Below are 24,656 nucleotides of genomic sequence, written 5' to 3'. Positions count from 1 at the left end.
AAGTCAAGATGAGAATGTAAAAATCACATCGTCTGTGACATTCTGCACTCATTAGCTGATATGCTTTCAGCATGTTATCCACAAGCTCAGCATAATTCTCTACTCTGTGACTGCATGAATGCTTCCCCTGCTGCTGACTCAGTTGGCTTCTGTTTCCTTTCAAACTAATCGTCAAGTATCAGTTCTCAGATTTAAGGAGCAACAAAAACACTTTCCTTAATTATGGCTTCACTTTTACGGAGGATGGAGGCTTCTGGCTCACCTATTACCAAGGTGCAAGGAGAGCTGCACCTTGTGGACCACTGTTATTTGTTTATATAGGAAACATGTTCAGTTGATAGCAGCTGTCACCACCTGAGCAGAGACTTGAGGCCTCGTCACGGTAGGAAAAGCAATAACATAAACAACAACTGGTTACCATGATGGTGAGGTGGCTCCTGGACTTTGGTTCACCAGTATGGACCACTGGGACCACGATGAAACAAATGACAGTGTCCTTATACATGAACATGTGTCCTGAGTGATCAAACACAAGAGAACATTTGCATTATAATGAGATCTTCACTGTTTGTCACAGATTAGACCCCGCTTCCACTCTCCACATGCTAACAAATACGAACAGTTAATTCTTGGACAATGACAATATATTTGTAGTTTTGCCTCTCGTCGCCATCATAACGGATTTTAAACTGAAACCAGTCAATATGTGATTGAAGTGCAGACCTTCAACTTTAATTTAAGGGATTTAACAAAATGGTTGCATTTTAGGAATTAAAGCCATTTTTATACACAGTCCCTCAGTTTAAGAAGCTCAAACTGAAGAACATGATTTTAAATATGAGCGTGTTTGTTTGTTTGTTTGTTTCCTTTTTAAATAAAATAACCCCTAAAGGGAGTAGCTGAAAGAAGGATGAAAATCTTTTGCGGTCAATGACCACCGGATATCACTAAATGCTGTTTTTCCTCCCTTGAGATGCTCTGCTAGGTCATTACTGCAGTTCCTGCTTGTTTGTGGGTCTTTCTGCCCCCAAAAAGTTTGTTTTCTTTTCAGTAAGTGAAAAGCATGCTCTATTGGGTTGAGATCAGGTGACTGACTTAACCATTGAAAAATATCCCATTTCTTTGCCTTGAGAAATTCTTGGGTTGCTTTTGCAGGTTGCTTTGGATCCGTATCAATTTGTGTGAAGTAGTTTGACCAGTTTTTCAGCATTTGGCTGAATCAGCCATGTACACTTCACATTTTATCCTGCTACTTCTATCTTGTATTTCATCACCAATAAACAGCAGTGACCTGGTTCCACTGGCAGTCATACATGCCCACACCATTACCTCCACCATGTTTGACAGATGATGTCATATGCTTTAGATTATGAGCTGTGTCTGTCCTTCACCATACTACTTAACAGTTTTTGCTCTCTCTCTGATGGTTTTTTTTTTTTGGCCTAATGATTGACTCCATCACATGCATCAACATCTCTTTAAAGCTCATATCGATAGTTCAAGTGAAAAGCTACCAAATACAAATTAAACACATCTTTTATCTGCTCAATGTTTCATGGAATAATCAGGGAACACTCCTCACATGTCCATGAAGTCTGTTGTCAAATTACTTTTGAGCTTTTGTAAATGGGGGACTATATATAAAACCCACTGAACTAAAGCTGAAAGTGTGCACTTCAATCACATCATAATTATTTGATTTCAAACCCATTGTGGTAGTGTTTAGAGGCAATGTTAACAAAAAAGTGTTATTGTCCAAAAATACTTATGGATTAGCTGTATATGAGGGACCTGTAGCTCAGGAGGTACCTAAGCTACCTCAGCCTCAGGAGGTTGCACGGGATCTACCAATCAGAAGGTCAGTTGTGCGTTCCTTGCCCACTCCAACCTCCATCTTGAAGTATTTGTGGTCAAGATACTGAACCCCAAGTTGCCTCTGATAGAGACAAAGAGCTTAGATACAGAAAAAGTCAACCAGTGGACAAGGCTTGACCTTCTGTGTAGAAACAGAATAGAAAGTGCAATTACTGTTAGGCAAACCAAAAACAAATCATTTAAAATACACAGCAAACATCAAGTACAACACATCAGTACATAAATGAAAAGGTCAGCAGTTCACTGCCGCCATCTCATGACCTTCTGCACAGTTTAGGTGCCAACATTTGTCTCAATAAGCAAAAAAAGGGGGTTATTTTTCTTTCTGTATACAGAACGTAAATGCATGAAAGAGCCGTGAGAGTCAAAGATATCAGTGTTATTGCTGACATTCTCCAGCCCTACTGACCCCTCGCTGTCCTTCCAGTTCCTGGCCTGACACCATTACAGTGTTTGCCTAACCTGCATGATAGATAATTGCTGTGATGATAACCTAACTATTAATAGTGTGTGTGCGCGCTGGTGCATGCATGCCGATGTGATACGAGGCACAGTGCTATTGGTCGCACCCTGTGAAGGACACTCCTCTCTCCTTGGTTCGTACCCCCTTTGAAGTCTGAGTAGCTGTTGACTGGTGCTGAGGTCAAACAGTTGCTGCTAATAAAAACGACAGGTTGTTTCTTCATTTAGTTGCAAGCTGAACAAACTTTATTTTAATCATTCTATATCGTCCAAGGCAATGTTCCCTGCGCGCGTGCGCAATTGCGCACTGCTGGCACGGTCTCTGCGCACAGAAAAAAAAATTTAACCTGAATTGAAATAAAATGAATACTTTAACAATTCTGTTTTGCAGTGTTAGTCAGTAAGTGACTGGCTGCTCCCGTACGGGATTAGAACGATGCCACCGACACCGGTGTTTTAGCTTGCAAAGCCGCGTGGCTGATGTGAAGTGAAGCCATGTTAATGACCACGTGGACAAGCATTGGAGATGTGAGCAGGACAGACGGAACAATTGAAGGAAAAAGTGTGGACTTTATACCAGTTTTTAAATTATGTTGATAGGTCACTAAAACCAGAGTTATGATAAAAATATATGCAGTGTTTGGTTTTCCTTTCTTCCTTTTATAAGAAAAACGCTCGAAAGCACTCTCCGCCTGTGATTAAAACCAAAACCAAAACCAAAAAAACCCCACCCTTTCCTATTGGTGGAAAAATGTACCATGTCGACGAATCAAAAAATGATATGGCAACATGGCATTTAGTTGTTTAGGAAGGGGGAAGTTTTAGGAGTGACAGCGGTGTTTTGAGATGTGAGAGATTTGCGACGTTTAGCGTGTTTGGAGTCTAAAGTTCGTGTGTTGTCTTGTGTAGTTAGTGTGTAGTGTAGTCAATAGTTTTGTTGTGTGTCAGAACAATGAGGCGACTGCTGAATGTTACAGGTGTTACAGGAGTGATACATCTCCTGTTGTCAGGCCTGCAGGTATCAGGCTTGTGATGTTCTCCTTTATCTTATAGTGGACAGAAATTATTTTTTGGAGTGGCACAAATAATTTGTGTGGCATCAAATTTGATGCAAAACAGCTGATTGTTCTGTAAATAGTTTGAAATGTTTATTTAAAAAAACGCCTTGGCTGCATTTTTAGGTAAACAGCTGCAAAAAACTTTGTTTGCATAACTCAGTTACTTTTTTGAAGAAGTAACTATATAATTAATTGCCCAGTATTGGTCAATACTGCATTTTGCAGACAGAGAGTTACAGGACTCTCTCCCAGACCACAGACTCATAATACAAGTCAGAGCTTTATAAAAAAAAAAAAAAAGAAAGAAAGAAAAAAAAGAAAGTTGTGTTTTCAAAATTGGAGTTCAAGTTATTTTTAGTTCTAATAGTGTTAACATACTACACAGGTCATGAACAAGATTTTTTTTAAATCAATTTCATTGTAAGTGGGCTAAAGCAGTTAATTAAAAGTAGTCTAACATAAATGTAAATGCTGTAATTTGATTATTTTAATAAACCATGTAACTTGGATGGATTCGATGGTGGCATGACCACAGTGCACGCGTCTGCTGTTGCTCACAGTGGTCCAAGGGCTCAGGGAGTTTGTGTGTTCACTCAGACACATGAAAAATTAGAGGGAACATTGGTCCAAGGTAAATACCACCTTTATTTTAGGCAGCTTGGTTCTGGTAATGGCTATTCATGCTGGTACACCGAATTGAAATCATCATTCTGCTTTTATAATTTAGTATTATTGCCATTTTCATTTATATATGGAAGTCTTTTATTTCCAAAATAGAGACCCCTCGTTTTTTCTTGCATGGAGTCAGACTTTCAAGTATTTTTTACTTCAATAATTGGCATCTTACACCCGTTTTAAGTCTATTATCAATTAGAAAGTCCTACATTGCTTCATTCTTGAGTTATCACATTCACAATCTTGGGTGTCCATGTTGCCTGCCTGCCCGCCCAGCAGCGTGCTGACAATATCTCATCAGCACTTTATAGCTGAAGGGTAAAAACATTTGAGGGAACTAAAATCCGCAACAACAGGTCTTTAGGAGTGACAATCCAGTTGTGATATTTTTGGTTGAAATCATTGTGAGCGTGTGGAGTAGGTATGGAGGCTCTGACATGGTTTAGAGCTGCCGTTCAGCCGGTGGTGCTGGGGTCTTGGGAATTATGAACACATGATAGTAAAGCAGAAAAGTATCATCAGGTTTTGATCCACCATACAAAACCATCTGGAAACTGTCTTATTGGCAAAACAATACAATACAACACCATCAGTCATGGATTGGCCTCCCCAGAGTCTGAAGCAGTGTGGGATTCTCCTGATAGAGGGCAGAACAAAAGGCAGCCAACATCTAAAGAAGAGCTTTGATTGTCCCTCAAGAAACATAGAAAAATTATCCTGAATGAAGACATGTCTAGATCAATGCTCAACCAACCAGGTAAGAAATCTAAAAAAAAGTTGACTCTGTTCATGGACGTAGCGTGCAGAAGTCACTTGGATGAGTGATGAAATGTTTCTCCCGCTGAAAACGCTGTATCCAGATGAACACAATCAGCTTTTTCTTAATTCAAGAAATGACAAGAAAGCTTGCCTAAGAGAGTTCAGGCTGTCTTGGAGAATAAAGATGGTCATACCAAATACTGATTTTAAAACTGGTTAGAATGATTTAAACTGTTTTTGACTTATTTTCTGTATTTACACCTATTTGCCATATTTGTAGCAAAATATGAAGAAACGAGAGGTGGATTTTACTTGATTTGAAACTGTTGGACTGTTTTATTCATTATTTATTTTTAGTTGGATTTATTTGTGCACTGGAAGGATTCAAACTTTGCCTCCAGTTCACAACTTTTTGAGAACCTAATTAAAAACATGGTATTAATGTAATGAAACTCCAAACAATCATATAAAGCCCACTGAAGTGTATTTACATGGAAAAATGTTTAATTATGTTCAACCCTTTAACGCTTACTGCTTCATATACGGTCATGAACCAGAAAAAGTTTTCCCAGGATCTTGTACTCTGTGAAAAACTAAGTAGAACTGTGCTGAATCAGGGGGAATTTGCAGCCAAACAAGTGCACTTGATTAATAGATCATAAACAAGTGTGACCACCACTATAAAAGCAGAAGCTCTGGCACTTTGTAGATTTGGAGTATTCAGCTGTTTGTTAACAACAATCTTCCCAGGATTGGACAACCCAGCAAATTCAACCCAAGGTCAGAAAAAATAAACAAACACTCATCTACATCTCAGACTCTACAGACCTCAGTTAGCATGTTAAATGTTAAGGTACAATTAGAAATAGGGTGAACAAGCATAGTTTGCTGCACAGTTTAGGTTTGCAAAGTTCCATCTGAACAAACCACAAGCAACGTTCTTTGGACAGATGACACCAAAGTAGAGATGTTAGGCAATAATGCACAGCACCAGCACCATGGTTGGAGAAATCCAAACGCAGCAAATCAGCACGGTGGAGGAGGGGTGATGATTTGGACCCTGGAATCTTGCAGTCATTGAGTTGACCATGAACTTCCTTGAACATCAAGTCGAGTCAAATGTGATGCCATCTGTTTGGCAACTAAAGCTTGGCTGGAAGTGGGTCGTGGACAGTAGCAAATTTACAACAGAATGTCTGGAAAAGAATCAAGCTGTTGCAATGGTCCAGTCAAAGTCCAGATCTCAACCCGAAATGACATGCTGTGGCGGGACTTTAAGAGAGCTGCTGTAAACAAATGCCGCAAACTTCAATGAACTGTCACAACGCTGTAAAGACGAGTGGGCTGAAAGTCATCCACAACAATGTGACACGTTGATAAAGTCATATCAAAAGCAATTAGTTCCTGCTGCCAAGGTGGTTCTACGATATTGAATTGTAGGGTGTACTTGGAGTGTTTTTCACAGGACTGTTCATGTAAAACATAATGTAATGGATCATTATATACACCTGGTAACATTTATTTGAAAAAGAAGACGTGTAACTGTCGACATTAACAACTTCTACAAATAAATATAAACATGATAAAGTAGAGGAAGTTATCACTTTAAAGGAATCAGTCAGAGGACCTAATCAAAGCTTGGCTGATCGATGTCCAGGGGAAGCGTGCACCGAGTCAGGTTAGACACGTAGAGAGCAGTGGCAATGGGAACGAGGCCGGCGGCCACCTTGAGGATAGTCAGCAGCCTCTCTGTAGCACTGGCCACTCCATCTGGAGTCTGTAGGGATGGAAAGATTACACAGGATGGCTTTTTAGGAAACGCAAAAAGACACAAAAATGACATTTGATGTTTTATTGTCAACAACAGCACAGAACCCTCTAAACTACAGCGATGCTGAGCTACACAACACACGCACACAAACAGCTTTCCCTTCTGAGTTCAATTTCAGGCTTTTCCCTCTGTGCAACTGCAGCTTTATGAATCAGTCAACAAAAAAGTTGCTTAGCCATCATATTGCTGAAGGAAAAAAGAAAAAAAAGACAAATAGCCAGAAGCTGTTTCACAAGCCTGAAAACGATGACTACAACAAGTACTGGATGCTTAATAAAGCCAAATAAATCCTTATGCAAAGATAACAAAGCTGTAATTTTGTTCTGCATACATTTCAACAAGAAATGTGTTCAAGAAACACAACATGCAACAGTGTGCTACATCTTCAGTGTTTGTGACCCAGACTGCTACAAACCTGATCCTCCGCAAACAACAGGGGACAGTGGAGCGACGCAGCCAGCTTCCTGACAGCATCCAGGCGCTCAGCGGGGGCGGAAGCGTTACGAGCTACAAGAAAGAGAAGCATAAAAGGTCAGCTGGTCAGACACAAAAAAGGCTGAAAGTACAACAATATGTGTTGTGGGTGGTGTTCAACGGTGAAGTAAAATGTAAACAGTGGTAGACAATTTCTCCTTGATTTAATCTCAGCTTATTTTTTTCCCTCCTTCCTGTGAATCAAGGGACTGGGGAAAAAACAAAATATAAAACAAAACAAGACAAAAAGAAAAACACATAAAAGGATTTTAACCGTTGCCATACCATTCGTAACCATGAAGCAAACTTTTCCAAGGAAATATCCCGGGTCCAAATATTTCAGGGACGCTTCTGCTGACTGGAAACTACAACAAAATAAAACAAAACAGAATGAAGCACTGCTACATCGTATCATGTTTGAACTTGTTTTTAACTTAAAATATAAAATATTTTGGACAACGTATGTCAGAGGCATCGGGATCTTGTTTCTGCATGATGACATCTCCTTCATGAAACCTCAAAATCTGAGGTTTAGTGCTCAGTTTGGGTGAAGGTGACGCTTCAAGTAAGGCAGAGTTTTAAGTACTGGAGATCTTGTATTGAAGACGACTGAGCGGCACCAGAACGAGCTGTTGATAGTCAGAGTGAATCATTGTGATCATCAACACCATGGTGATCATGGCATCTGCCTAGGATGCCCAAACCACCTGGGCACCTCCTAGATGAGGCGTTTTGGGCAAGTCCTACTGGAAGGAGGCCCCAGGGCAGTCCCAGAACACACTAGAAAAATAAAGTTTCTGGGCTGGTTTGTGGCAATTTGTGTGGTTTAAAAATGACATCTCACTCTCGTAACAATTAAGTAAGAACAACACAAAAACAAAGCTGTTATATGAAGCAGAACCTGTGTGTTCAGGTGGCCAGTACAACAAATTGCATCTGGACATGTATGTATTTTTTCATCTTGGTGACTAGGAACAAGTCCAGGTTCCTTTTCAATAGACACTCACTGAAATCAGACAAAAGGAGGGTACCCCTGGATCTTTGTCTCTCTGTGTTTGCCCTATAACAGACTGGTGAGGGTGTACCCCATGACAGCTGGGATTGGCTCCAGCACCCTCGCAACCATGAAATGGATAAGATGAAAATCGATGGATGGATTTGAAAGTTACCTGAGCTCTGAGGTTAGGTTGATGATGAACACAACCAAGTCTATTCTGGGACGGCTCTCATCATTCTCCATGGGCAAAGGAAGGCTCTTAGCTAGTCTCCTGTTAAGTACAAAAAGCGATGACAATAATGGGACTCTCACCCACCTCAGGTGGTCTTCACACATCTCAAAGTCATTGCATAACTGAGTAATTCGCTGCAGCTGCAGAACAACACGTACGAGTTCCCCAGTCAGAATTGCACAATTATTTAATCATAAAGTCAACATTACATTACCAGCTGGAAACCTGTTATGACGTTGCAGTCTGAGTAGTACAAAAGTCCTTTCCCCAAGTACATATCTACTTGTTTGTTGTTGATTATGAAAAATATTTTGTTACTAAATAAACGTTTACAGTCATACTGTTTAAACATAAATGCGACTGATGGTAGAAAACAAATCTTGTTTCGTTGTGAGGATGGCAGACTCTGTTTCCATTTGTGTGCTGCAGCCACTTTCCGCTGACAGATAGCAGACTTCAGCAGTTTGCAGGATGAAGCGAGCTTTACTCACACGTTCACGGTGACACTGGTCTCCTCCACCAGAACATCTGCTAAACTCTGCTGAAATTGCTCCTCACTCTCCACCAGCTGCAGGAAACAAAAACTACCAGTCAGCACAAAACCTGATGATCCCACTTTACACCATCACACAGGTTAAAAAAAAATAAAATCTCTTAAACCTGTCAGAAGAAACATTTTGCAGTCACAGTTCAAAGATGTTGCCGCTTTCTTTTTTACTGCGGCTTTTTCTCATATAGAAATTTATGATGATAAAATCATAAATTACAATGCAATAAAACATTCTGAAAATATTAATTTATACAGACTGTGATCTAATTTGACTGTGGTTACAGTGAGAGGCTATGGAAAATAAAAGGACCACCCTCTGCACCACCTACTGGCCAGACATTAGCAATTTATCCAACATCTGTTTTCAGCTGCTGCAAGGACAAATACTTAAAGCCTGTTAACAATAATCATCCGACCTCCTGAAGCAGCCCTGAACCCCAAAATGGAAGCAAACGCTCTATTTTGGAAAATATGAATGGATTCTTTGCATTTTGTTAGAGTTGTGGCAAGGGGTATGTGCAAACCCCCACAAAATAATTTAATGTATTTAAAGACACATAACAGTGGAGTGATGGGTTGGTTAAAGTGGTTAAAGAAAATGAATGGCTGGATAGCTTCTGTATAATGACTACTTGTACCTTCAATTATATTTTTGTTCATTTATACGAATGCACGAGTAAGATTTTAACAATTGTCAGTATAAAAATATTTCATCTCCTGTGTCGTGCCATTTTTAATAGCATGTGTGCTGCTGCAACAAAACTATTCTAGCTGAAGATGGAAGCTACAACATTGTTTCTTCAGGCACAAACACACCATTGAGGACAACCGGGATATGTAGGTGCGCAAGGAGGAGATACTAACAGCTGGTGAAGTGTGACCAATTTTAAACAAGGGCATTGCTGGAGCACTGCACTCCATATGACACGAAGAGCACGTGTTGGATGGAAATTAGTGGTAAAGTACAGGTTTATGCAACTGCATAAAATGCTCGACCTAAGATGCAACATTCCAGAGAGAATATATTTTTATTTATGTGACAGTGTTGTAAGGGTTATTTTAGTTTAACTGTTGTTAGAATGTTTTGTTTGCTTAAAATTTCTGGGGAAAACACTACCTAGGCTACTTTTGTGCTTACATTTGACTTCTGCTGTGTGTCACTATTACTCTATGTTGCTGCTGGCAATGGATTCACACCTTGAACCAGGTAGTCTGCCAGGTGGATGTAAGATACCCTTCATATGTTTGCGCTAACAAATCTTTTGCCTGCAGGCTGCAATCGTCAATAAAATATTGCTCAGTACTTTTTTCAATATTGTAATAATATCGTTATTATAAATTTCCTTGAAATATTGCGAATAACAACAAAAAAATCCTGCCTCTAGTTCTTCTGCTGCTCACTTCAGGGGTCACCACAGCAGATCATCTGCCCTCATCTCACACTATCCTTAGCATCCTCCCTGTCACACCAACCCTGTGCACATCCACAATCCTTCTTTTCCTTAAGTCCTTCTCACGCCTTTCCTTCCTTCTTGCTGTCTCTAAACACGCCTTTCCTTTTCCTTTGTCTTACAGTAGCACGGTTTTCACCAGCACCACAGGCAGTCGCTGTCATCCCGGTATGGAAAGATCATTCTTGATGACCCGCATGTTTGTTTGGGTTGGCAAGATTTTGCACGCTTCCTGACACAACCCTCCCCTTTTATCTGGGCTTGGGATCCTCCCCCTCCTCCCGACTGAATTGGAAACGCCTCTGGTTGTGGGTGTTATAGAGCTATTATAGAATAAAAGTATTATAAAAACGTTGAGATAGTGTTTGTTAGGTAGATCTACAGAAAAGTCTAGATTTATCCACACAACACCGACGACGCCAAACAGCTGCTAGACTGTGTAAAAACCTCTTCCTGATACAGTCATATTTGTCTTTATTTAAAGCTTAAATGTGATTTTGCTAGTCCAAGCTGACGACCATATATCTGGGATATTTACGACCAGATATCTCCCAATAAAAAAAAAACCACATCCAGTCAGCCGTTAGCTCGTCCTGAAAACAGCTAGTCACAGCACACAGCTCGATATTTGCCTTTTCTTTTTAAAATTTTATTTCTTAAAGTGAACAACTCACCAAGATGTTCGCTGTGTTCAGACCAGGGAGTTTACTAAAAGGCTTCAACAACGACATCCTCGCTAAACTTGATAAAGTTTTGTAAACAAACCCGGGGCGGACATTTCTTTCTCTCGCGCTTCTTTTCCAAACATGCGTCTGGCGTCATGACGTATACCAATCTTCATTGGCTGTTTTCTTCTGCCACCTACAGGCCGCCGGGAGTCATGCACCTTTGGCAAGCGTGGACCTACCTCACACTCAGATTAGATCAGTTACTATACAACTGGTTACTATTCATACATTCATCCCATATAAACGGGAACTTGACAGTATATATGTATATATAATATATAGGTATTTACAACAAAGAGAATATACAGCATGCTTTGATTCAGCAACAGTATATGAATGTTTTAGTGAAGACGATACCTTGTTTTTTGCATTTTATGTAGTTCTCACTCTGATTTTAATTTCCTCATAACTTGATGCACCCGGGATGCAACGTCATGACAGAAAGAAACGTGTACCTTCCATACCTGTAATGTGTACATTTTTAAATATATCTACATAGTTATTCATATTTTAATATCTTACTTTAAATCCTCCAGTCTAAGTACAACCTGCGGAAAAGATAATCAAAACTGTAAAGCTCAGACTTTTCCAACGTTTTCCTGCTATCTTTTCCACCACCGAAAGCAGCTCCCGTTACCTGAAAAATTTGGCTTCACTTTTGAATGAGGAAGTGGAGCCAGGGCATCCATCTTTACAAACAGACATGACAGACATGGTGAGTGTGAAGTTGTATGGATTCATACTCAGTGTTACATGAATCCATAGGCATGATTATGTTTTGTCCTCTAATAACCATTACCGCATAATCACTGGCAACTTTATTAGGTAAATCTTGCTAGCACCAGGCTGGACCCTCTTTTGCCCACAGAACTGCCTTAATTCATCAAGGCATAGATTCAACAAAGTGCCAGAAAGATTCCTCAGATTTTGATTCATATTAACAGAAAATCATGACAAAGTTGTTGCAAATTTGCCAGATGGTGACTGTGGAGGCCATTTGAAATATCCATCAGAAGCCGGGTACACTGTGGTCATAAAAAAATCGGTGTAATTGAGCAGCAATACTCAGTATGTGGTGTTTAAACAATGTTCAGATGGTCAGGTGTGCCAAGAAAATATCCCCATTACAACACCCAAGTCTCAGTATCCCGAACCTTTCATATGGACAAGACTAGATCAATGCTTTCATGTTTTAAGCCCAATTCCAACCCTACCACCCACATCTCACAGCAGAAAATGAGAATCATCAGAGAAGTCAACATTTTTCCAATCTTATGGTTTCTCTTGCAAATTGCAGCCAGTTTCCTGTTATTAGCTGACAGGAGTGGGGTGGGGTGTGGTCTTTTGCTGCCACAGCCAATCTGCTTCAAGGTTCAACGTACTGCAAATTCAGAGATGAGCTTCTCCATAACTTGGCTGTTACGAGTTATTTGAGTTATTGTCGCCTTCCTATCAGCCGTTCTCCTCTCACATCTAGTATCAAGAAAACATTTCCAACCAGAGAACATCAACTTACTGGATATTTTCTCTTTTTCAGGCCATTCTCTGTAAACCCTAGATGGCAGTGTGGAAAATCCCACTAAATCATCAGTGAAATATTTTGAAATATACAGACCAGCCCATCTGACACCAACAACCATCCCCAATGTACCTAAACCACTGCCCAATTTGATGGTCAGCTTGAACCTGTCTTTATGTCTAAATGGACCTAGTTGCTGCTGTGATTGACTAATTAGTAGCTGAACAGGTGTACCTAATGAAGTGGGTCGAGTGTGTGTATGTGGGTTTCAGTAATGTCTCTATATAAGAAGACAGCATTTTTGGGTGATTTGTTTTATACATATGGAAATACACTTCACTGAAAACCAACACAACAACTCTGCCACAACCTTCTTCACCTTTAGGCAACATCATCAGGAAGCTGTGATGAACTGAACTACATTTCTTTCATTCGATGATAGGTGGGAAATAAATAGAAACCTATTTGTATAATGTTAAAAATGTGACTGACTATAATTGAGGTCCCCCCCATTAAAGCTTAAAAACAAACAACAAAAAACTGTTGCACTCCAACCACACAACTTTTGCTGCCAAGGTGGGTTTAATCTGATGCAGCTGTAAAAAGCAGGAGACAAGTTAGAGAGAAATCTGGATAACATTTTTCGTTTGAATGGAAGCCAAAAAATAAAATAAATACAAAATCATTCAATTAATGGTGGCACAGCAAAGTTGACCCCCCCCCCCCTCTCTGAAAAGTGTCAAAGTCAAATATTCACATAATTTATATACCTCCTGGTCTAGGGAGAAATACTCGGATGACATCTTTTCGGTGGGTGAGAGTGAGTGAGTTTATATTCAAAGTACAAGCTCATCACGGCATCTTAACCGATGCATGTCAAATCTGTGAAATGAGATTGTCATGGCTTGAAGGCAGCAAGTAAAACAACCATGAGAAGTGCCTTCAGTCATTCACACCTCATTTCAAGCATTACTGCAAGGGCCACGCCACATTATCGAGACCGAACGTGCTACTGAAACTGAGGTTCCTAAGGGAACGGGATAAACAGTATTAACATTAAACTAAGGATAAAAAAATACAGCACTTTGTGTGAGTAAAATAAAAATGGACTTAAAGCAGGGGTGCCGTCTTCTCACCACTCTTCCCCTCATCAGTGTGAAAGTAACTGTACACAGGACCATTGACATGACATGAAAAATGACGACTACACTGCTTCCAGATCAGCCTCCCTCACTCTTATAAAACTGGTTTGCATGTTTTTGTGACCACCACCACCGACCACCACCCCACCTAATATACATGTCCCGTTTTCAACATGAACACGTATACAAAGTCAACACAAGCGCACACACTCGCACCAGCAGGCTCACATCTCTCCATGCTCTTATTATGTTTTTTACTAAATAATATATCCAAATTAAACTCTTTGGAGGCGCCCCCTGCTGTTCATATCTCCCCGGACTCTCGCTCTTCCGAGCTGGACCGTCGGTCCCGTTCACACGACACGGATCTCTCTCGTTCCTTTTCCCTGGCCATGTCTGGAGAGGTGGACCTCTCCCTGTCCTCCCAGTCTCTGTAATCTGCTCTGTCGCCACGCCATCCATCTCCTGCACCCTCCCTCCATCTCTCCTGAGACACTGAGCGCTCTCTGTCGCGGGTGTGAGATGATCTGTCCTTGGAGGATCTGAAAAAGTGAGAGAGAGAAAAAACAAAACAATCACTGACGTCTGCTATGAAATGAAAATGCTGAAGAAAGGTCCATGGTTAGAAAGATGGTTGGTAATATTTGGCTGGTTACATTTAATTTTAAACTAAATATTACACATGTGACCACAAAACCAAGAGGTTTTATACAAAGTAGCTACTTGTCAATCAGAATGTACCACATTTTCCCTTATTTATGACTAATAGGGATCATATTTTACCAAATGCACATCATTGTCTATTCTTTAAGAACTGAAACTAGCAGCCGAGACCTTAAACTCATCAGCTTTTTGTTTACTCAGGTAATAAATGCAATGGGAACTAGGATAATATTCTCATACTTCTAGGACAAACCACTGGTTGACGTTAAGTGGCTATGTCCATCTTTTAAATACAGTCTATGGTTTCTGAATGTCAAAATGATCTATAATCCAAGAGGAAAAATGATCAAGCACCTTATATCCATATACATATTACTATATATAATGAATAGATGTTATAAATATGTGCAACAGTGTGTAAAGCTCCAGTACTTGTAGTACTCATTTAAAAGAATCACTTAAAAGGTAAATTTTAAATAGTTTCAATTCAGATGAATGTTACGCCACACAGGTCATGATGTAGATTTCTGCAAGTTTCAGTGATGAATAAAATCTGCACCTTTTCTTTTTGCGTCTGTGTGAGTGGGAGCGTGAGCGATGTCTATCCTTGTGTCGATGTTTCCTCTCCCTCTCCCTCTCACGATCCCGTTCCCCACCTTCTTCTCTGGAGCGAGAGGAGCGGTGGCGCCTTGAACGATGGGAAGACGAACTGCCTCCATCCCTGGATAAATCATTTTCAGCAGGGGAAAAAAAAAAGAAAAGGATATTGTTTATGTCTAAAAAAGGGGTTGGCTGTACTGATGTGTGCGATAGATTTAGATAAAGACTTTATGGGAATTTGGAAGCATTTTGTCTTGTAAATGACATCCTGCACGAGAAGTATACGTCAGTATACGTAAGAATTTGCCGTTTTCCTCTCTGCTCTTTTACCAGGAAAGCAGAGGTTTGAGTATTTTTGTGGCATATTTGTGTATTTTTGGTGATGGCATTAATAACCCCACTGTGTGCATTTATAGATACCGCACCATTCAGCTTTATATTGTGTGAAATTACAAGTCGCCTTGCCAACCTGGGAAAAACAAACTTATCAAGTGATGCTTGCATACCTGTATCGGTCTCCACTCCTAGATCTTGACCTTAAAAAAAAGACAAAGACATTTCAGTTTCCCGATGACTTGAAACCTTTTCACAGTAACGACAGATTCTGATCATTTACCTCCTTCGGTCCCTTTCTCTCTCCCACTCTCGCTCTCGTTCCCGCTGTCTTTCTCTCTCTCGCTCCCTTTCCCGTTCTTTCTCCCGCTCCCTCTCCAGCTCCCACTGTCGCTCTCTTTCATCTTCTCTTTCGCGTTCCTCTCGCCGCCTCGTGCGCATTCTTTCTTGTTTCTCGATAACAGCTTTCTGGATTAAAAAATAAATGAATGAAGTCAACAGGCCTAACAGGGAGACAAACGCCCGAATCTGTTCTTATCCCTCACATCTTATTACTTTCTGAACTGATCAAACTTGTTTGACGTGCAAATTAATTCTTCTTGTTTTCGATTTGATTCCTTACGTGTTTCTTGTCATTTTGAAGCTTTATTTGGAAAAGTGTTGTATAAATGAAATTACTAAATTGGATACAGCTGAGCATACTGCCTCCTTAACTGTAGTTTGTATAACACTGTACAGATACATTTGTGGTACTAATCAATAGTCATGCATATAGTAGCATAGACCTGCTCCCGGACATCCTTACCCTTAGCTTTTCAAGCTTCTCACGGATTTCAATAAAACCGAGGTGCAGCTTCCCCCCAAAGTGGTCAGCCAGGCGACGGTCATTGTCATGGAGACCCAAGTAGGCAGAGCACACCTCACACACTCGCAGTTTTTGCTGTTGAAAGCTTGAGGCAGGCATTGAGTTCCGGTAAATATCCTGCAGTCACAAATGTTATGGTTATAAGGAGCAGAATAAAAATTGTTCAACCTGTATCTCATTATTCTGACCTATTATGCAAGCTGCAGATTGGGAGCTGATAAAATGTGTGTCCAATATGAGTTCTGTTACTTTGTGAAGAGTGTGAAGCTGCTCTACTCAGACAGGCAAGTTAACACTGGCATGAACCATGAACTCGCTGTCATGTGCATCCGACCCCCAGAGTCTGGTTCACTTAACTAGTGTGTTTGCTGTGACTGTGCCCTGGTCCGGTGCTGTTGGAGTCAGGCACAGTATATATGTAGTGTGATCGCCACAGGACAGATCCCCAATCCCAAAACCACTTTATTTCTTAAGTAATTAACAACTGAGAGGACAGTGTGTCATTTACTTCCCCAACGGTGCCACAAAAAGCATTAAAAAAAAAAAAAAAAAAAAAAAAAAAAAACCCACAAAATTTTCACAAGTAAATGGCATGAAAGAGAGACCAGGTGTGACAGGAGTTGAGATGGTGAAACAAACTGGTGTTTACTCAGGCACGGACACATAAGTAGAGTAACTGTGAGTGGGGCTGGTGAGCAAATGTGCTCGAGAACAGTAAACAGAAACTGCACCTCTCATGTGGCTGCAAACATCTTACCACTTATCACTTAGATAGGTAACACATTTCTAACCTCTGCTTCCTTCTTTAATGCCCGGGTCTTCTCCACTTTTTCAAGCAGCTGCTGGGCCTCTTCTACATTCCCCTCGCCTCCCAGCTGCTCTGCCCGGGCCAGCAGCTTCCCGATCTCTTCGTTAAGCTCGTGGACACGTTCAGCCTTTTCATGAAAGGAAACAAAAAGAAAAAAAAAAAAAAAGAATGCTAAGCTCATAGTTTTTAGGCAGTGTGTAGACTCTTCCTGTGATAATTAGAGCTAAAAATGTCAACAGTGCGTCACCTTCGCAGCCACTTCAGCGCTGATCTCATCCTGTGTTTCTGCTAGTCTTTTCTTGGCCAGCTCAGTCCTGCGGTCACAGTCAGCAATGAAAGACTGAAGGTGTTCAGCGGCCTGAGAAAAAATACAGAAATAACCGAGAAATATTATATTACAGGATTCTCAAGAATATTTAACAGTGGCTGAACTAATTAGTCTGTACCTGCTATGAAGTGAGTTTACAAACGCGGCTATAAAACATTCAGTTTCCAAACATTTCCTGCTCTCATCTTAAGCAGTTGTTTAAAGCTTAATAGCAGCACTTACACCACACGTTTGATAAGCCTGGAGAGAGGGATGCCTTCTCATTGACATCTTAATGTGGTCTGGACTAATTTACCACCTTCCAGGCTATTCTATGACATCAAAGTAGCCTTGTAAGCAAGGATGTTGTGAACTGTGTTTATGGAAAAAAAGAAGCTTATCAACCCTTTGGAATTACCAGGATTACTGATTTGATTACTCAAATATGGTTTCATCTTCAGCCAAGTCAAAATGACAAAAACACAAATTTTTACTTTAATGTCCACAAAAACACAGTGACTTAAAATATATACTTCAGTGCTGGGAAAAGTAAGTGAACTTTTTGCTAATGACTTCTGGAAAAGCTATGTCGGACATCAGTCCACAAAAAAGATAAGCTAAAGACAGCAGACTACAAAATTGTGGAGCATGGTGGTTTGATTCTGCTTTGCTACACCAGGGCTTGAGCACCAAGTGAGGAACTATACATTTACATTGGCATTAGGAAATTTTACTGGGAAATGTCATGACCTGAAGCTTAGCAAAGACTGAGTGACGCAACAAGACAGTCATCAAAAGACCAATGGTGACTGGTGCAGCTAAAAGAGGCTTGAGTTACAATTCAAGGGTTAACTTTACTCAGTGAGTTCCTATGTTCAATAAATGCATGAAAACCGAAGTGACATAACTTGTCAGTTACTCTGAAGTCCATGAGTCTGTAATACATAGACCAGACAACCATATTTTATGAGTGATTTGATGAATAACCTCTACAGAACCCCTGGTAATGCTAGAGGCATTTTTTGCAAATGTAAAGGAAAGTAAATTTGAAGTGTACAAAAATATTGATTAACGTCTTTCACTAATAACCCTCTTGATCAAAAACTATGATGATCCTGAGTTAAAATACAAATTATTTTTATTCTTCAACCGGAATTAGTTTTTCTGTGTTAGGACATTCCAGTAAGTTTGGACACAGGAAAACTTATTGTATCCAAACGTACACTCATATGAACAAACGAGTGTGTCCTACCTTCTGACTAGTAGTGTGTATTTCTGTGTGTTTCTGAACAGTCTTTTAGGTAGAGCTTGAAACTAACTTTCTCAAGAAAAGTCTCAGCAATCAAAGTAGATGTAGTGAGTTCAACAAGACATTCAAGAGAATATCTTTGTGGGTGTGTGCGTACAACTTACATCAAGTTCAAAGAAGTATTCCTGCTCCTTAGAGGCAATCTCGTAATCAGCTCGGAGTGCCAAGTCATGCACTTTCATGCACTCTCCCAGGTCCATTCTCTACAGGAATCAAAATGACAATGATGTTAGCTGACTGCCTCATTTTACTCGTACGTTTTAGCCCAAAATCTGAAGAAGAACAAAAAAGCTACAAGATAAAATGTCCTGGACACAAGAATTTTCACTGATGTCACACTAAAGAATGTGATACCCTTTAACTTGAAGCAAAGCTAACACAGGTCTGATGATTTCTATATACACTATTCAAACTATCTGTTTATATTCAGTGCTCTAGGAATTAAATTGACTCTCAGTTTTAATTTGGGGATGTTCAACTTCAGAAGAGTCTTTTTGAGTCCAGTCCAGTCGAGGTTAAGGAACAGAAAGTAAGAGGATAAGTCAATGAATAAAAGCAACAACACATCATCAGAGGGGTAAAATGAATCTATCTCACAATCTGTCTCTAATCCCAACTCATATTTGTTATTAAAACAAAGTCTATGACCCTCAGGCCACATCCCCACTAATACATTTGAATGTTTAAGTACAGTTTTAAATGAAACCAAACCAGCCTTTTTTTTCAGCAGCCAATCAGAGAAAAAGCTCACCTCAGAGTCGTTGGCCTTGTGAGGAAGATAAAGCAGCATGTTTTAGAAAGTGAAACTGTGTGCTAGCTAGAGTGTTATGCAAAGCTGTTCTAGTAGAGTGGATCAGTAAAAATAGAAATGCTTATTAGTATATTTGGATATGTGTTTATTTCCCATATATATAAAAGTTATTTCATTTCAAACCCATTGACAATGAAGTAGAGCTCAAACACATCTAAGCTCTCCATACATTTCCTGTCAGCCTTGTGTGTGTGACTGCATTTACTGTATATATTATACGGCTGTGTGTAAATATGATAAAGCTCTCCTCTGTGTGTTCAGGCGTGCGTAAACACGATACTCACGGTGCCTGAGAGGATGTCATGAGGACATGAATCCAAGAGGTGACTTTTGCAGACTCGCTCATCTGTGAATTTGATTCTCTGCCGCATGGTGTCACCTTTACAAAAGAAGAAGGAAACCAGAAAAGCAGGCGTTCATGAAAAGTACAGTATTTTACTATCATACTGGGTTATTAGCCCGCACCTGTGACGGATTAAGACATACATCTCTAACCACTGTAGCATCCAGGTACAGTAAACGTGTCCGAGAAAACTCCTCGTGGTTAAAAATAATAATAAAAAAATACTAGGGAGGAAATGGAGGGAAGAAAAAATGAACACATGACTATGAGCCAAATAAAATGCCGACATGATGTTTGTTTTGGATTGGTTTTGTAACAGATGTGTGCGACAACCTAACTTGCCAAGCAAACTTAAATACAACAGGTAGCTAGCCGGCTAGTTAGCATGATTCGTAAAGCATGCCGCACTGTCACCATAAAGTATGCTGGTTAGCTTGTCGGCTAATGCTAGCAACAGTCATACACGCTGCTGATTTTGCAAGTAACCAATCTCAAACACAGCGAGGACCCTCTCACCGTCTCTCCCCGTCCCCATGAGCTGGTCCAGCATCGCTCGCATCTGTGCCTGGGCCGACATGTTTATGAATGCTCAGATAACGTCGCCAGCAGCGGTCTTCAACACATGCAGCCTCCTCAACTGCAAGGCCTCGTCTCTTCCTCCAACAACACCGACCGCGGATAAGTTTTCCCACCAAGAGGAAGACTCCGAGCCTTTAACCAGCGAGCTGCTTGTGTACAGCGTTACTTCAATGTACTGGTTATCCCTGTACTTCAGCAAAAGCAAATAAATGTGACTTTGTGACGTTGGATGGCTTCGGGTCGGCCGAGCAAGTGCAACGTCTGTTTGAAAACTGCTGCCCGGGTCCGCCGGTCGGGTCGTGTGGTGAGTTGAGACAACGGTGACTGAATTTAGACGGGGCCTTTGTTAGCTAACAAAATCTACATAGAAATAAGTAACCAGTTCCACTGTCACACAGACAGATTTCTAGCGAGTCAGCTAGAAGTTATCAAGTTTGTTCAGCGTCCTCTCTTCCTTCTTCCTATTCCCCCTCCATGCGCGTCCCCGCGGAGCGCGCTCTAGTGCAGCGGCGAAGGAAGTGCTGCAGTCAGCCTCGCGGGCTTGTTTGGTGACGTTACATATCACCAACAAATATTATTATTATTATTATTATCCTGCTTTGTTTTTTTCTTATTTTTTCGGTGTCCCCCCACACAAACATATAAAGTGTTTAAAGTGTCTCTGATCTTACAAATAACACATAGAAACATGGTTGCAAAGCTAAAATGTTCAGCATATTTAGAAAATATGTGCTACTGTCACTGGCCAATACGTATAATAACTAATTTGATATTCACACATATATGAATATCAAAATGATTGGGATCCTAGAGCAGACTCATTGCACAACACTAAAGACCACCTAAAGTTATAAACATTGTGAAGTTAGACATTGAAAGTTAAGATTTTTAATATGAGAAGGATTGGCTAGTCTCAAGTGCCCACTCCCAGCTGTGATAAGGGGGATGTTATTTTGACACTTCACTCCATAGAGGCCTTTCTTGGTACCAGGCTGTAAACATAAATGTTCTGCCGTTATAACACTGAAGTCTGTGTGGGCTGACTTGCTTTTGGGCCCTGCCTCAAGTGGCCACTCTCAGAACAGCAGTTTTAGGCACGTCTGCATCAGCTTCATTTTACAGTCTGTCAGGCTCGTACGTCATTCTTAATGCTACCGTTGTGTCTGTTTGTGGAGGTATTTGCTGACAGAGACCTTATGGCAAGGGTTTTCAATGACCACAGAAGTGCTCCTGTGCAGTCCTCCAAAATCCAAACATGATCAACATGGATGCTAGGAAGGAAAGGGAGTGGCAGCAGCATTCTTCTGGAATGGGAAAAGCACGAAAAAGTTTAAAAAGTAGACTATTAAAAGCACAGACAGTGGCTTTTTAACATAAGTTTCACTTCAGCTCTTCGTAATGTTACAACTTTGCTCTTCTCTGCAGCTGGATGATGGACCAGCAACAACGCCTTGTACCAGATATTTGAGACTGCCCCCATCTGACAACAGATGCACTCTGCAGGTAGATGGGCAGTCCTTAGCTGCCCATGTACTGCCAATGCGCTACCACTGCTGAACCATAGTTTCCTCATGAGTGTTACCTACTGCATCAGCTTGTAAAGAGTTGTGGCAGTGCATTAGTTTTTTCCATACGTTTTTTAGTTTCTCCACCTGTCTGCCTCAGTCTCATAAAAATGACATGGCTTGAAAGCATTTAGGATTTTTCCCCCTTTGATACAGTGAGGAGGGGATTAGACTTTGGTGGTCAAAGATCACTCTCCATTTCACCTGCTTTGGTGCTCATTCTGATTGTACAGGTAGAACAGCTCCTCCAAGAGGATGGCACATCAAAATCTGCAAATTTCACTTCAGCTCTCCGTAATGTTATGACTTAGAGATTTCAAGGGGCAGGCAGGTACACAAGGAGAGTTAGGACAGCAGACATCGTCAGCAATGACTAGTACTTTCTTCTTTGTTTAAGGAGGAACATGAGGAGCAGTGACCTCCAGAGGGTTACACAAATGTGCATGTTTCTAACCAAACTGTCACGACTGACGTATGTCAATATAAAAGAAAAAAATTTCTTGAGACCTTAAGATAAACAAGGAGATCATTTAATTTGTTTTTTCTCATACTTTTTATACTCATTTGTCTCATTGAGACTAAAAAGTTGTTTCTGTCCAAACAGAGGTGATAAACATAAACACATAAACTGGCTGCAAGTCCTGATTTTACCCCAGTTTAAGATGCAAAGAATTATAACCATTGGCTAGTATTTTACGTTATTTCTCTTCAGTTTCAATCTTGATATTATAATAAGCTGATAACTGTAATTGGTTGCTTGTACAAAGGTTTACTGTGTTAAATATGAACATAGTAAATAGTTCCGTAAATTTTAAATAAAGTTTAAAAGGCCCTTAGTGACTTAACTTCAGCTATGTGTATTTTACGGCCACATGTATCTATCTGTAGCAGACCATTCAACTATAATAACAATACATTAAGATGGAATTACTCATCATTTACCTGTCAAACCGCAAGCTACGCCCATACAAGGCATCCCAGTCCCACCCATATGTGGTCCAACCCTTAGAAACGTCCCATTACCGTCACAAATACAGGAAAAATGGCGGCGAGTATGTTGCGGCTCCCGCTGCGACTTTCCTCCAGAAATATGGGGATAATGACCCGTAATACCGGCTTGAAGACCTCAAATATACCCAGGACGACTCAAAGCAGGACCGCAGTGTCCACGCCGTCTGGAGCAATTCTACCGAAGCCGGAAAAAGTGAGTTTCCAACGTTCAGTTTACAGAGGTAGCCGAGCGGAGTTTACGAGTGGGCGGGACAGCGGTGGTTTGACGGAAGCTTTGACGAATAGAAAGACAGGATACGCACCGGACTTGTTAAATCAGCAAATGAACGTTTGTTTTGTTAAAGGGAGAGGCTGTTAAAGGAAATAAGTCACTAGTAAATTTAAAGACCTTTTATTATTCAAAGACTCGTTTTATTTGGGGAAATGCAGTGTTGTGTCGTTAAAAAATACGTCCGCTGGACAGCCGCTAATGTTGGCGAGTAATTTATAGACTTGAAGCCTAAACTCGTCGATGTTCGGGCAGGACATGTCCAGTTGGTCGCAATAAAAACACAAATACACGTTAATAAGAGAAATTGATATTTAATGATCGATGGACGGAAACTGCCGTGAGGTCAAGGGCTAAAATGATCTGCTCTGTAACCACACACACGTCGTCCACTCTTTTTGGGCCTTCGACATTTGTATATGATTCTCTGCTGGAATCTGCTTCACGACTGGCTGAGGGCTGTTAACTCAAATACATGTATTCACATGGAGATACCCATCGACCATGCTTTACGGAGCCAAGTCAACATGACTCAGAATAGAGCTTCAGTGTAAGGATGTAATGGCCTGGTGACATCAGTTGTGCTTTTAGTGAAAGCATTTTATGTTTCAGATATTCTGAAACACTCCTGCCAGTTTGGCCTCAGTTTTTTCTTTACCTGGAAATTCGTGAAACGTCAGCTCTGTTACAACCAATCTCTCCTGAATCCAGCTGTGCCACAACACCTGCAGAAAACCTAGTTATGTTTAGTGATCTGAATAGTTCTTGCATCCTCTTGGTTTAACCATAACTTTTCTCATTGTTTGATTTTTGCAGACACCATTTGGTCTCATCCGCATGACATTAGTGGTGGTGCCTTTCCTTTATGTGGGAAATCTGATCAGCAAGAACTTTGCCGCCCTCCTGGAGGAGCACGACATCTTTGTCCCTGAAGACGACGATGACGACGATTGACCTAACTCTGGAAAAGTAAATGGTAAAGTTCAAGTGCTTATTAGCCACACCTTATGCAATCTTTAAGCATTGAGGCTGGGACCTTTAGTCACGGTCTTCTACTGTGTAAAGGGTGTGTCAGCTGCATGTCAAAGGAAGTAATCTGTGACATTTTTTCAGTGATGACAACTGTGTTCTGTTTTTTTCATTTACATCCACAGGGTGCTTTGCAATATTGACTGAAAGCATACCAGTCGGCACAAGGAAGATGGGGCACTTTGTCTTCCAAATAAATCCCTCTGTCTCCACCTTCTTCCTTTCCCTATTCTCTAATATTTAACTTGTTTTGCCTTCAAGAATTTATCAGAAATGTCATATCATGCGAGGCTATCACAACTACTAGTTTTAGCCTCGCTCCTGTTTGCATGTTTGTGTGTGACTAATAAATAAAGAGTCTCTTATGTGGAAAACACTTGTTGTTATTTAATCTTAACACCCATAATTTTTT

General features: G+C 40.5%; 3 protein-coding genes across 3 annotated transcripts; 1 reads left to right on the top strand and 2 right to left on the bottom strand.

The window, feature by feature from the left end:
* Window positions 1–4,339: 4,339 nt before the first annotated feature.
* Window positions 4,340–13,060, bottom strand: cenpm (centromere protein M). The gene is made up of 6 exons (XM_084931116.1): window positions 11,039–13,060; window positions 8,855–8,931; window positions 8,304–8,402; window positions 7,420–7,499; window positions 7,076–7,167; window positions 4,340–6,606 (listed from the first exon to the last, which is right to left on the bottom strand). Exons 1-6 carry the CDS (start codon window positions 11,093–11,095, stop codon window positions 6,457–6,459), a joined length of 555 nt encoding a protein of 184 aa, XP_084787242.1. The 5' UTR covers window positions 11,096–13,060; the 3' UTR covers window positions 4,340–6,456.
* A 114-nt stretch (window positions 13,061–13,174) lies between these two features.
* LOC146385430 (putative RNA-binding protein Luc7-like 1) lies at window positions 13,175–21,755 on the bottom strand. Its single transcript, XM_084931115.1, has 10 exons — window positions 20,309–21,755; window positions 19,734–19,828; window positions 18,743–18,841; window positions 17,270–17,380; window positions 17,006–17,149; window positions 16,155–16,331; window positions 15,633–15,817; window positions 15,523–15,552; window positions 14,976–15,137; window positions 13,175–14,295 (listed from the first exon to the last, which is right to left on the bottom strand). Exons 1-10 carry the CDS (start codon window positions 20,367–20,369, stop codon window positions 14,058–14,060), a joined length of 1,302 nt encoding a protein of 433 aa, XP_084787241.1. The 5' UTR covers window positions 20,370–21,755; the 3' UTR covers window positions 13,175–14,057.
* Window positions 21,756–22,941: 1,186 nt separating this feature from the next.
* smdt1b (single-pass membrane protein with aspartate-rich tail 1b) lies at window positions 22,942–24,618 on the top strand. The gene is made up of 3 exons (XM_084931117.1): window positions 22,942–23,140; window positions 24,032–24,191; window positions 24,370–24,618. Exons 1-2 carry the CDS (start codon window positions 22,979–22,981, stop codon window positions 24,167–24,169), a joined length of 300 nt encoding a protein of 99 aa, XP_084787243.1. The 5' UTR covers window positions 22,942–22,978; the 3' UTR covers window positions 24,170–24,191; window positions 24,370–24,618.
* Window positions 24,619–24,656: the final 38 nt, after the last annotated feature.

The sequence above is a fragment of the Perissodus microlepis genome, chromosome 6, assembly GCF_051167445.1.
Source record: "Perissodus microlepis isolate ML-2025 ecotype Zambia chromosome 6, ASM5116744v1, whole genome shotgun sequence".
In the NCBI taxonomy this organism is placed as follows: Eukaryota; Metazoa; Chordata; class Actinopteri; order Cichliformes; family Cichlidae; genus Perissodus; species Perissodus microlepis.
Note: the sequence above shows the minus strand (reverse complement) of the source record. Positions and strands in the feature narration are given on the sequence as shown.

Excerpts from the sequence above, each read along its gene's own strand:
- cenpm (XM_084931116.1), bottom strand. The coding sequence starts at position 11,095 with ATGTCGTTGTTGAAGCCTTTTAGTAAACTCCCTGGTCTGAACACAGCG. Across the intron at positions 8,932-11,038 it reads TGAACACAGCGAACATCTTG|CTGGTGGAGAGTGAGGAGCA; the intron begins GTGAGTTGTTCA and ends TGTTTCCTGCAG. Across the intron at positions 8,403-8,854 it reads ACCAGTGTCACCGTGAACGT|GAGACTAGCTAAGAGCCTTC; the intron begins GTGAGTAAAGCT and ends TGTACTTAACAG.
- smdt1b (XM_084931117.1), top strand. The coding sequence starts at position 22,979 with ATGGCGGCGAGTATGTTGCGGCTCCCGCTGCGACTTTCCTCCAGAAAT. Across the intron at positions 23,141-24,031 it reads TTCTACCGAAGCCGGAAAAA|ACACCATTTGGTCTCATCCG; the intron begins GTGAGTTTCCAA and ends TGATTTTTGCAG.
- LOC146385430 (XM_084931115.1), bottom strand. The coding sequence starts at position 20,369 with ATGTCGGCCCAGGCACAGATGCGAGCGATGCTGGACCAGCTCATGGGG. Across the intron at positions 16,332-17,005 it reads CATTAAAGAAGGAAGCAGAG|GATATTTACCGGAACTCAAT; the intron begins GTTAGAAATGTG and ends TTGTGACTGCAG. Across the intron at positions 14,296-14,975 it reads CACAGACGCAAAAAGAAAAG|ATCCTCCAAGGACAGATCAT; the intron begins GTGCAGATTTTA and ends TCACTTTTTCAG.